Genomic DNA, 13,049 nt, shown 5'->3' with positions numbered 1-13,049 from the left:
ACAGAAGTGGAGGCGATTGCCCATTGACAAAGGTTGGGCCTTGTCAAGCAGAGGGGGGAGCAGCATTTTTTTGTCTATGTGCTCTTGTCAATTACTTCCTTCAATTTACATATTTACAATGAACCATGTAACATAACATCCAAGCCTTTTAATTCTGTTATGATTTTTAGTCATCACATTAATATATTTTCCTCTCTGTTAAACAAGGTGTAGGGTTCTCTGCGCAAGATCTAAGTTTGAGAAGTTTGAGAAAGCATATGGGGGCAGGAAAATACAAATGTTCTGTTTGGAAACAAGTGATAATAACAGGTCCGCTTAAGTGTAACTTGTCAAAATATTTTTTTGCGGGTCTATCAAAGTCTATCAAAGCAAATCCTTTATGTGAACATGCCAGGAGTCTATACGCAGAGAAAGGTATTCTTCTTCTTCTTTCTGATAAGTTTAGCTTTCATCATCAAACATCAGAAAGAAAATAATAACCTTGAGATAGTGATCATTTAGCATGTCACATGGTGGCGCTTCTGATACTGGTGGGAGTGTGTGAAAAGCGAAGCCTGAGCACCAGACAATATTACACAACATCCTTCCTTTGTTCACTCACTTCACTTATTCACTTTATTCAAATGAAGTCTGAATACAGTATTCATGACGATTTACCTCATGATAACGTCCTATACTAATGTCCGATACACTGATACAATTCAACACTGAATGAGTCATTTAGCGAGTAGAATTTTGAACAAGTGTGTCATTTAACTGTGCAGCAGAAACAGCAGATGTTACAGTCAGAGCTGCTGTTGCGCTTATTCTGAAACTCTTGGGAGGCTAAATGAGGAACTGACCTTCAGATAAACGTCTCATCACTTCTTCTTCTTAACATCCACCAAGTTCTACGTAGATCTTCGTTTGTAGATCCTGACAGGGACATATACAAAAACGTGTGTAACTGTTAGTTTACCACGAGTGTTAATTTAAACGTGATTACCACAAACTTTAATCAGCAACAATTTTCAAACAGCCTTTTAAATGAGATAAATGGTTTTAATGTTGACCAATAAATGTCCCTTAACCTTTGCAATATGTTGAAAACACAAGAGGAGCACAGCAATCCTAAAATCTATTAAATACAACTTTACACATGCAGAGGAAGTGTGATCAAAATCATGAGGCATCAGAGAATCAAAGAGTGAGGGAAGAATGATAGTGGGAATTGTAATTTTTTCATTAGTATGACTGAGGACAGCATTGATGGTTGAACCGAGTACAAGCGATGATGTTCTGAAAATATTCATATCCTCACACAGACTCTATGTTTCACACAATCAGTAAGTGTGCGCACAACTATGCAAGTGCAAATTTATATGTGACATGTAGAAGCCACAGTGCAGTTATTTTAGCATCACGCTTTAGTTTGTAGCCCTCTTTTTTTTTATGTCACCTCTGACTGACAGTGGCTCTGGAACAAGAGTTATGTGAAGAACTAGGACAAACAGATTTAACTGAAATTGACCCTGGAATTTGGTATGGAACCTCCCACACGCTAGTTATTACTGTCAAAATTTTTCCCCTGACCACAAAAATTGCAAATCCTCATTTTGGAAAACTCTGACTTTTCCTGTTGCAAACAGCAAACAGCAACCCAATATGGTTGTAGTATTTATACGTAAGTAAATGCTACTTATGAAAATTATGTTTCTTTCCCATTTCCATGTCTGACAAACATAGTTTGCGTGATGATCCATCTCAACAAGAGCTGCTGGACCAGTCCCGCGCTGTATATGGAGGAACAGAAAGAAGTGTAACAGAGTCTTACAGTGCACGGGCCAGCCGCCAGCTCAAGGCAGACTGCCTTGAGAATGAAGAAGAGTCGTGTGCTTTAACAAGGCCTTTTTATGACATTCAAAAGCTTTATTGTAGCACTTAAATAACATCCAACTGATACTTCATACACCTTTTCAAAAGATGATCTGGTTTGGTCTGTTTGCACTGTTGCTATGTGTTTACGGTACAATCTGACCATGACTGAGCAGGCAGTCATTATGCCAGCAGGAGCTTAACCATTTGAATGCTACTGAAGGTGTAGGAGAGTGTGAGTTTCACTGGTATCTGTGTGTTTGCATGCTTCTAAACAGTCAGAGCAACAATCGAAACTGCCCACTCATTCTTCACCTCCAACCATATTATCTCATGATGATGATTCTCTAAACAAAACCATGATTCTTTATATATCCCATTACCCTTCTTTGGCTTTGGTGCCTCACACAAATCAATAGTTTGTTTTTAAAGCCATTTGAAGACAGTAATTCATGTTTACTATTGAGGCATGTTGTTTGAAAAGGACCTTGGGTTCAACCTAATCATTCCAGAAACAGTGTAAAACATTGCACCATTTTCCAAGAGCCTGCATGCCCAAACCCGCAAGACATTGAGCCACTACTGCAAATACCTCAGCAACAGCACTGCACTTGTTCCCGGTCAAAGAGTTTCTTGCAATCAACTAATGTTCATACAATGAGTGCACATGTAAGAAAAACAAGTTACTACTACCCTGTCATGTTTTTCTCTCTGTCACTGGTATAACAAGTTTGTGCAGACTTGTGCTAAAATGTGTCACCCAAAACAGCCGGCTTCTGAGGGCTTTCTCAGAGAAATTCCTGTCAAGTAGCCCAGCTTGACTGTTAAAACTGAGATAGACAAAGTAGCGTACTGTCACAAGGTAAATTTGGTGCCAGACTCAAGTGAAGACAATTTGTCCCCTCCAGGATCTGGCAAGAAATGCAGAGAGAAATTAGCTTTTTCAATATCACAATAAATGCAAATGGTCTGTACAAACCACTCTCTGCACCTTGGGAGCTCTAAAGCAAAGTCAGAGTATCCACAAAAATCCTTTTAAGGGTTATGTCTCTCTGAGTTTCAAAGCATTTCCGGAGTTTCCCAATATTTTTGAGATAATGTGTCATGCACTGTGGAACGAAGGCTGGCATGGGAGTGAAGGGGAAAAAATTCCAACAGCCTGGCCAGCAGCTTGATACTCCTGTTACTGAAGCTGGTTGTTATTATAAAAGAAAAAACAGGCACTGTGTTTTCTTGGCCTTATAGCTGAAAACAGATATGATCATGGAAGGAAAGCCCTGAGAGGTAAGTGATGTGACTATTTGTTTGTGACACTTCGACAAACTGGAAGACACTGAATGCAAGTGGATAAGCCTAGGGGTTTCCAAACTTCAAATTTTAACACCAGCAGAAGTAGGTATACATTATTCAGGCTCCATGTTCTTTTCTGTTACTGTTAGATAAAATGGGCTTTAGTACTCTGTTCATGGAAAGGTAACAACATAGACACTAAAAACCTCTGAGCAGATATATTCCCTGTTATTTCATTCTAATGCTCCCTAAGAGGCAACAATCAATCTATTAAACCACTTCACAGTTTCTGGGGAACCATCTGGAAATTCATTAAGGGCCCTGAAGATCAACAGACCCCATCTGGAGACCTCTAGAGAAATCTACTAAATTTGTTCAAAACCAGGTTTAACAACAAACAAAATCTTATTTCTGGAAACATGAACATAAAGAACAGGATGACTAAATATGTACCGAGTCAATAAAGACAGAGCTTGCTTGCTTGCTTGCTGATTCTGATGAAGTGTTTCCTTATAGTAACAGAGTGTAAACATTCTGATATTCACTGGATTACAGTTTTCTTTGAGTCTGTTAACTCACTGACAGGTGCACAGCTGGTGCAGACGACATGTCAGTTCAACCATGCACATGCAGCTGCTGGGTAACAGCATGTTGTACAACATACAACCTGCCTTCTATGCTTATGAAATGAGGTTCCTCTTTTTTCTAGTTTGTCTTCACAGCTGCAGAAAAGTTAGTGTGATGTGCTTATATACACTGCAATTGAAAACATTGTTAAATAACACTCCACTCACTTACTCACTGCTTCCTTTTGTTAACAGATACATGCACGGACAGTAGATGACACAGGGTGGATTATAACAGGGTACCGCATGTAGAATGAGGTGATTAGGTTTTGAATCACTCTATGAGGACAGTTAAATATGTTTGCAGACCCTACAAGTATAGGTAACATGAAGACTAATGCTATTTCAAGCGAATGATTAGTCTGATATTTTGTTGTTAGTAAAATTAGCATTTCTTATGAAAATAATAACATAAGAAATACGTCAATATTGTGTGTACTTCTACAGTATTGTGCAAGTAAAAAAGCAAACTCTGAATTCCAACAAGGATACTGAAATACTGAGATAAAACTAATAAAAAATACAAAGACATCACTATAAACAACTGAGTTCATAGACTTAAGATCATGAATATTTTGAAATAGAATTAACTGTTAATTATTATGTCATGAGTGTTTTCTAATAGCAACAACTTAAAAATGAATTGCAAAGTTGAAACTGATCTGTATGTACTAAGACTGCCTTTGTACATGTTTTTTATGTCTCAGTTATCTCAAGTTATCTGAAGACATGGTTGTATTCAATTGCAATGTGTGACTATCACTTTCCCCTGCACTAGTGTATCAAGAGTACCCCGAACAAAAGACTGCTCCTCCACTTATACTCATATGATCTTGAATACAAACAAATATAGTAGGACAAACACTGCAATAATGCTGCGATAAGTATTGCAATGATAATTTTGACCACATCACCCACCACTATGAGGGCCTTCTGTACTTTATGCATAATTTTGGTATTAATCATATGTTGATGGAAAAAGTATATGCATGGCAGTGAAGGCTGAAACTTAAGTTAACTTAAGTGGCACCTAAACTCCCTGCAGAGTACACCATTATTTCTCATCATCTAAAGCCCTTCATTCAGCACATCTGTAATAACTGGTGACAAGGGGAAGACTGTGCTGAGTAACACTGGCCTGCATTTTCATCCTGTTTTCCGAATTAACTGAGGATGCCATTAATCTGATAGGTATGCAAAAACAGGTGTTTTGCCATTTTAGTCCAACTGCTGCAAACGTTTCTGCTTCAGACCAAAGAGAAACATCTGATAAGGTTTTATCCTCAACAGACCCATCTGAGAAATGCTGGCAAAAAGTGGTACAGAATTATGTAACTCTCTACAGGAGGTGGAGAGGTAACTGTAAGGACAGTTGACATGAACATGAACACAACAGTTATTCATTTTTTGTATCTGCAGTCATCTTTAGGCAGCAACTCTGTGGCTCAGTGGACTGTGTCTATTTTTGTCACCACTGTGTACAACTACAAAACGATATGATTTAAAGATAAGCTACACAAGAACCAAAACGTATTTCTATGGTGCAGTTCATTTCTGTCATAATTGAGGTGAAAATGTCAGTTTCAGTTTTCTGCCATTCCTCATTAAATTCCTGTGGAACACAGTGTGTGAACACACCCTCTTAAATACTTTGAAAAACACTTGGGAGGGGTGAAACAGCGGATGAATTTGATGGCACATGGTGACTATAATTAACTTTAAAGGGGTAACAGAAGAGAATTTGAGATGAATAATGGTATCCGCACGTATTTGTCTCGGCGGGTACAGCAACAAAGGGCTTGCCAGGGCATGCTTTCAGCGGCTAGACCGATAGGTGAAAACGACTGTTGTAAGCTAACGTTGTAACTGTCACTAGCGGTGCAATGTGTTTTCTTTAAAAAAGATTTAATTTAGCTAAATTTACACCTAATAATAAAATTCACTTTCTCACACAACTTATACGCGGTGATCTTAAAGATATTTATCATTGTTTTCTATTTAAAAAAATAAAAAACTCGATAATGACCGTGGATCCAAACACTTCAAGTTAACTTTTAACGGCTGTAACGTTCCACAAACAAATGTAAGGTCTAAAAAGTCTCATTTCACTCACCTCCAAGAAGAAATAAGTGGCTTATTATTCATTAGCAGAGGGTATTTGTCCGAAGTGCTACGGTACTGTAGGCTACTGTCCACCAGTGTCTACTACTTCCCTCTTTCTCTCTTCCAACATCCTTGACTGCAGCTCCACGGAGGAGCAGGGGGCGGAGTTACGACTTATCTTATCGCCAGAGGAGAGGAGCTGGGTCCGGTCCAACCCCCTCAAACTCCCGGCCGTGTGTGGAAACTACAGGGCTATGTGGTGAAAATTTTATTTACCTGTGCTTTATAAGATTTAAAAATGTAAATAAGATTTGATTAAATTAAAAAATAATTAGGGCCCGAGCACCAGATCGGACCATATTGAAACTTTAGTATTTATTATTATTATTCCGACTAATAAATTGCCTTTTTGAGGCCTTTCCCATGTTCAAAAACTCATGAAACTTTGCACACGCTCAGGCCTGGTGTAAATTTACGTATTTTATAGGCACCAAACTTTCTGTGTGTGATTAGAGTCCTGGCCTGAACAAACTCATGTACTCATATTCAGTGATACTCATAGCGCCCCCTTGTGGAAACAGGGAGAGTCATGTCCTACACTTGGATATATCTCCAAGCAGGTTCATCGAATCTTGACCCAAACATGGTCAGGAAATGCTAAAGAAGTTGGTGATGCACTGTAGTTAAAACTGTGACTTTTTGCGGGAACAGCCTGCCCATGGCGGCAAAGCGAATTTCGATCCATCGCCATGAAAATTCAACTCGCTACAACTCCAGCACACATTGTCCCAACTGGTCCAAAATCTCTATGTATGATAAGACTCCCGGCCTGAACAGACCTATATGTCCATATTTAGTAGTATTCATACCATGACACCTCATGGCAATATTATAATGTTATGATCTACTTTTTCATTTATTATTCCTAGAGAGTTGACCTGGGCGTCAAAAAAAAGGTAAGAAAATAATTTGTTGAAGATGCTGATGCTTCATGGATGTCAATTTTGAGTTTTCACTTAAGCGCGTGGCTCTTGTGGGAAGTTAAATATGAAATAGGAAGTGGCTTTATGTCCATGACATATTGTCCAATTCCAAGATCATTGTTGCTTTATTCTCATCTTCAGACCAGTGCAATACTACAGTGCAGAGCTTTTGAGTTTACGTCAAACGACCAGCCCGTGGTGGCAAGGGGGATTTCGATCCTTCGCTGGGAAACAGGAAGTTGCTATAAATCCAGCATGCAGTGTCCAAAGGTCCAAACAGGCCGCAACGATATAGGTTTGATGAGACTCCCGCAATTAACACATTTACATGCCCAGATTTAGCCATAATCATAGCGCCACCGAATGGAAATATAGGAGGTGGTTATAACTCTATGATTCTTTGTCCAATCTTCCCCAAATTTCAGGTTTGATGACAGTCTCACAATGAAGACATCTGCATAATATTACACTACAGTCTCAGCACCACCTACTGAGAATAGGACGTAACTCTTATGTGACAATGATATGATTCACATATTTTTACGCATGTGTGTTTTTGCACCACTTTCTAAGGAAAATAGAGAAGATGGTTTGGATCTACAGGATGTGACTGACAAATGTGAGTATTTGGGCTCACAACAGTTTTGTAGCTACTTGAGAGTGTGAATTTGTGTACAGAAATGTACAATTTTGAATAAATATTCAGATACAAGTGAAATGTTTTCAGTGCACACTTATGTTTAGTTCATATATAAGTAGTTTACCAGAGAATCAGTCAGGTCTACGATGACCATACTAACCAACTTCTTTGGTACTTAATTTTTTTACTGTGCAACTTTAAAGCAGTTCTCTAGTAACGATTTACATGTATAGACAGCAGTGTTATCTCATAATGTATGGAAGCAAAGAAGGGACAAAATAATTTTAATTGTACAGGCAACTGAATACACATTGTGAAATTTAACCACTTATACTCAAATGTTCAAATTCAAGGGTTTCTTTAGTGGACATGAAAATCAATTCAAGCTGGTTAACCACAGGGTTCAGACAGATGAACACAACGCACTGATCATTTAATTTTTTATTAATATAAATTACAGGTCAAATTATTTACCAACTGTTAAAATGACATTGTTTAAAATCAATGTTATTCAAGAAAACATGTCGACAAATTATCACACAAATATGCTTAATAAACAACTGAGTCATTACATAAGGTTATATTGTGTCAACTGATTAAAAGTCTGTGTAAATACAGAAATGAAATGCTATGAACCTTTTTGAGAACATTCTTAATTAGTTTGATTAGGGAAAGAAAGCTTCCTCAGGCACAAATTTATCATACAAATCATCTTTACAGTTCACAGTGAGGCTTTAGATTAAAGTTCCCCCTTTTCATCAGTCACAAAATCTCATAAAAGTTTATGTTGTGTAGTTATGTTGCTACTTTTATTCACCAGCCTCAGTACCTACTTGATTGATGACAGAGAAAAATAAATTACAGCAGGCTGACATAAACCAAAAACATAAATCCACCAATTCTGAAACTGTAATAACAAAAATAGGGGAGCAGTGATACTGAAAAAGTCATCCAGTTTGCACATATTTCAATCATGTTGGAACATCACAGCATTTTAACAATAGATGTATTGAAAGTTTGTAGTATGAAATGCACTTGATTGAAAACTTTTAAAAAAGAATCCATGCAGGTGTTGGCAGAGGTGTAACCTTTCTTTATATCGACCCCACACAGCAGGGAGGGGGAATACTAATGCACATATACAGTGCATACGTGGCTTCATTAAACACTCAATAACTGTCAGAAATTCATATTACCTGTCCTCACAGGTGCTTCTCACACACTTGACATACTTCATCTTGGACCATTTTCTGCCAAAAGCTTGCTGTGACACAAACATATTCAAAATTCATGTGGACACACAGACAATGAGGAAGAAAAGGAAGAGACTACCTACACAAACAGCTACCTTTCTAGCCTCCTGGGGTTGAGTGTTTGATACTCAAAATAGTGATTAAAATCTTATTACTCTAGTATCTTAAGAGGTTTTATGTAGCAGAAGCTTCAAAGTGGTATTATCACCTAACCCTAACCCTAACCCAGAGTATTTTACAGGGGAATAATTTTAATCTTCACTTGATGTTTCTGTTTGATTTCTGTTCTAATCTGCTAGGCCGCAGACTTGTGAAGAGGAAAAGTTCATCCTTGTGAATTTTTTTGTTGATACCTACAGTCATGGACAATTAAAGCCTCTCTAACAACTATTATGACGAACAGTACAATGTCTATTAGCATGTTGGTCCTTGTAGTCAGGGGAAACAACCAAAACTGATTTTGCTGTTGGTTTGTTCGCTCGAACATTATGTAACATTCATAATAACATTCTGGTCTTGTTGGGGGGAAAAAAAGAGATGGCAAATCCATCCTGACTGGCTGGCTCACACAGAGGAGCCATCAGGCACACAATGGAATTTCTCTACAGAAAACATGGCAACGAAAACTGGAAATGCTTGATTAATATTCAGAATTCTTAAAGCTGTTTTTTTGGCCTCAAAATATTGACTTCATTAGAGAGTTTAAGATATAACTTTAATTCATGGTTCTTTCTAATAAACTTCAGATTGTTTAAGGTTGTTCACTCTTGGTTTTACACCCTTTGTTGTCCAAAATTCTCACCCAAGAGGACAAGCGTGTCAGTATACGATGGCCATTAGAGAGGCTGATTGCCCACAGAGAGATAGTGAGTAGAGTAGGGAAGTCTAGATTCTTTCATACTGGGAAAAACCAGCTGCTGATGGTGAGTGAGGACCATCATGGATTGGATATGATGGGTTATTACTGCTATGGTTGTGCCTATACAAGCAGAGTTGAAGGGTCCGAGCCAGGAATGAAGGTTCAAGGGTCAGCTCACAGTTTGGACCGCAGGGGCTTCAGGTACTTGTGGAAGGATTCATGTACCTGTGACAGAAAGAAGGTATGGGGCATTTATTTAAATAATGAGCAAGGCCAGGGGAGAAAAAAAGCAAAGCAAAGAAAGCTATTTTTGTTCATGTAACTGACAAACTTAACATGAACCTATCTAGACTGTCTTGATGCAGCATATCTCAGTCATAATACGCGAACATTAAAGTCCTACAAAAATAAAAATTACTTTAACTGTTAGCTAGTTTTCACAACATACATCCATACATATCAAAACATTAATGGTGTCAATCAAACCACCAAACAATAAAGCTATCACTGCATAAAACTACTGCCCCTGCCATATCAAACTGCTTCTCTTGTCAACAGATATAACACATAAATTAGCTAAGAACATTTGAAAATACTAATTTACTGAAACTCATTAAACTCATTGTCATTAATATTATTTTACTTTGGTGACCCTGACTGACCTCTGTGGAGTTCAGGGGTGAACGGCGAGCCCAGTCAAACAAGTGCTCATAGACGTTTCCATCATATCGTCCCAGGACCGAGTTCAGCTTCTTGTCGTGGACATCAAAGGCATCTACCAGCGCCACAGCATTGGGCCTCAGCTGAGACAGCAGCTCCTTAATACGAACAGACATCAGCAGCACCTGGGGCACAGTCAGTAGTCCAGCCTGAAAAAGAAAAAGATGGGAGCTGTAGATGAAAACATGCAGCTGGACCTCACTCAGGTGTGCAAGCAGTGAGTAAACATACAAGAGACATAGTAGGTTGTCCATGCAGATTTCAGAGCAAGCATGAAGTCATATTACCAGCCGCGACAGTGGGACTGGAATGGTTTCCACCTTGTGAGTTTGTGCGTGTGTGTGTGTGTGTGTGTGTCATCACGGCAAAATGTGGTCCTGGAGACACCTACTGTAGCAGCAACTACCACAGAGGTGGTTTTGAGTACTTTGTTTAATCTGTTTGTCTGTCTGACTGCGGGCAGATTATTGTCACTGTGGTAGCGTCACAACTTTGTAAAATGCAGCCACAAAACTTTAGTTCAGCTCAAAATGAAGGTCAAGTTCGAGACGGGTGTGGTTCAATTCGTGACTACTGAGTACTAATAACAATGTAGTAATGACTACTGAGTTCTTGTGGGTCGGAACATCAACATCTTGATGGGTGTAACAGCTGGTGTGATCCCATTGCAAGATGGTCTCTAGTATTTCATTTAAATTCAATGTTCATAAAATTAAATTTCATTTCTTTTATTTACACAGCAGAAAAGACGACAGCTAACCAGACACACAGATCCAACACACAAAGACCCCATTTTGTTAACTCCAAGACAAAGGGGCAATTGAGGCTGGTTTTTCATAGGGAAACTGACAGAGAAACGGACAGACCAACAGTACAAGGAGTACACAAATAACTGGAGCAGATTTGCACAATATGTCTGTAATATGTGTAATAAGCTCAGCCACTGACTGTGACCATATTGGTTCTACATGTTCTGATTTTTCTGACCTGTAAGAAGTCTCCAGAGTTTTGTGTGATGCCATGCAGGGCGTAGAGTAGAGCCAGGGTTGACAGCACTGAGTGTATGGCTGTGTCGCCAATCTCCCCCAGCTTATCAGTAAAGAGCTTCACTACAACGTAGTGACAGTGGGCCTGGAGACAAAAAACAGAAGCACATGTAGATGAATGAAAGAGACTCAGCGTGACAAATAGGAAAGAAAGGAACAGAAATATTAGAAATAGGATGTATGTGAGCAGGCTTTGAGCTTGCAAACTAGAGGAAACCTTAAAACTACTATGTAATGATCACATAATGTCTTGATGAGATATATAAAAAGATAATACAATGATAAACTGATGCAGAGAATCTAATTTTAGACAATTTGTCAGCTTACATTACCTCTGCCCCTAGGACAATATTAAAAGGTTGGCTGAGATGCTTTAGGTTAGGTATAATTCATTTTAAAATTCACACACACACACACACACACGCACACACGCACACAACCTGAACTTACATCTGAGGCTCTGACCAGGTCGATAGCACTGTTGTTCCAGGCGTCCTCCTGGCTCTTCCTGCGCTGCAACTCCTGTTGGATGCTCTTAGCTGCCATCTCTACTAGGCTACAAACACACACATAATCTGCATTAAAAAATTACTTCTAACACAGTTCTCCTTTTGTTCCTCTGATGTCTCAACTGGCAGGCTACAATTTGTCCCTCTCCAACAGACTGGTTTACCCGCTGTTTGTGCTCCCCACACAGCTGACACTGACTGCTAAATGAATTTAGATCTTACTAATGCTGACAGTATCCATGGATATAGTCAGAGCAGTATATCATACCAGACAGAGAAAAGGACAAAGGCAGAAATATGGGCCTCAGCAGATTTAGGCAGACACTGACTAGACTATCAGTGTCATTAATGTTGACAGCTGAAGCTTTGGCCAACAACAACACCTGAGACACTGGGGGGGGGGGGGGTGGGGCACACAGCAGCAGACAGTGTGTCTGCTTTCTATCCCTCCTCTCTCTAGGCACGATCACAATTACAGTAAAAAACATTAAATAATTAAACCAGAATTGAAAACACAGAACACAGTGCAAGTATTTCACTTCAGGTCACTTTTTTCTTTACTGCTTTTGTCTCTTACATGGCAGCTCGTAGTTTGTAGACCTCAACCAGACTCGCTAGGTCATTAATGTCGACCACAGTTGGTCTAGCAGCGACCGGCTGGGGCTGCACCCTCCGATACTCTGCTTCATTCAGGTAAGACACGATGCCACTCAGCTGCTGGCCGTTCTTAGCCTGCCGGTAGCTCTTCACCAGGTATCTGTACAGACAAAAGTAGAGGATGCACACAGTTGAGGGCTACACAGTTAAACATGGGTGCATGGGGCGTCGTGTAGCGTAGTGGTTTAAGCAGGCGCCCCATGTGTAGAGGCTACAGTCCTCGCTGCAGTCGGCCCCGGTTCGAATCCCGCATCCGACGGCCTTTCACTGCATGTCATTCCCCCTCTCTCTGCCTCCCCGTTTCCTGTCACTCTCCACTGTGCTGTCCATTAAAGGCATAAAAAGCCCAAAAAAATATACTTTAAAAAAAGAAATGTATAAGTATAAGACTGACACAGTTTAAGGCTGTCACTGGTGGTGGATGTGTGGCTATAGCCCATGTGTGGAAGGTGGAGGCAAGATAACCAGATGGCCATCAAACCCCCCCTCCTCAATCTCTTCCATGTGCA

The 13,049-nt window shown here is 39.5% G+C and overlaps 2 protein-coding genes across 4 annotated transcripts in view; both read right to left on the bottom strand.

Annotated features, from left to right (window-relative positions):
- Positions 1 to 6,023, bottom strand: part of LOC111659760 (inactive rhomboid protein 2) — a 29,685-nt gene extending 23,662 nt beyond the window's left edge. The window contains exons 1-2 of one of the 2 annotated variants that reach the window (XM_023412788.2): positions 5,884 to 6,023; positions 843 to 915 (exon numbers count right to left, since the gene is read on the bottom strand). The gene's annotated coding sequence lies outside the window, so the exon portion shown is untranslated. The remainder of the gene's footprint in view (positions 1 to 842; positions 916 to 5,883) is intronic. The other variant, XM_087175751.1, reaches the window with a different exon arrangement.
- Positions 6,024 to 7,922: 1,899 nt separating this feature from the next.
- The window catches only part of acox1 (acyl-CoA oxidase 1, palmitoyl), an 18,274-nt gene continuing 13,147 nt past the window's right edge, over positions 7,923 to 13,049 (bottom strand). For both annotated transcript variants that reach the window (XM_023412787.2, XM_023412786.2), the window contains exons 10-14: positions 12,461 to 12,640; positions 11,825 to 11,930; positions 11,316 to 11,459; positions 10,271 to 10,477; positions 7,923 to 9,833 (exon numbers count right to left, since the gene is read on the bottom strand). In XM_023412787.2, coding sequence (XP_023268555.1) covers positions 9,783 to 9,833; positions 10,271 to 10,477; positions 11,316 to 11,459; positions 11,825 to 11,930; positions 12,461 to 12,640 — 688 coding nt within the window. In that variant the 3' untranslated portion in view covers positions 7,923 to 9,782. The remainder of the gene's footprint in view (positions 9,834 to 10,270; positions 10,478 to 11,315; positions 11,460 to 11,824; positions 11,931 to 12,460; positions 12,641 to 13,049) is intronic.

Source organism: Seriola lalandi, unplaced genomic scaffold (genome assembly GCF_002814215.2).
Source record: "Seriola lalandi dorsalis isolate HSWRI2012SDOR001 ecotype SW California unplaced genomic scaffold, Sedor1 jcf7180002054487, whole genome shotgun sequence".
Classification (NCBI taxonomy): domain Eukaryota; kingdom Metazoa; phylum Chordata; class Actinopteri; order Carangiformes; family Carangidae; genus Seriola; species Seriola lalandi.
Note: the sequence above shows the minus strand (reverse complement) of the source record. Positions and strands in the feature narration are given on the sequence as shown.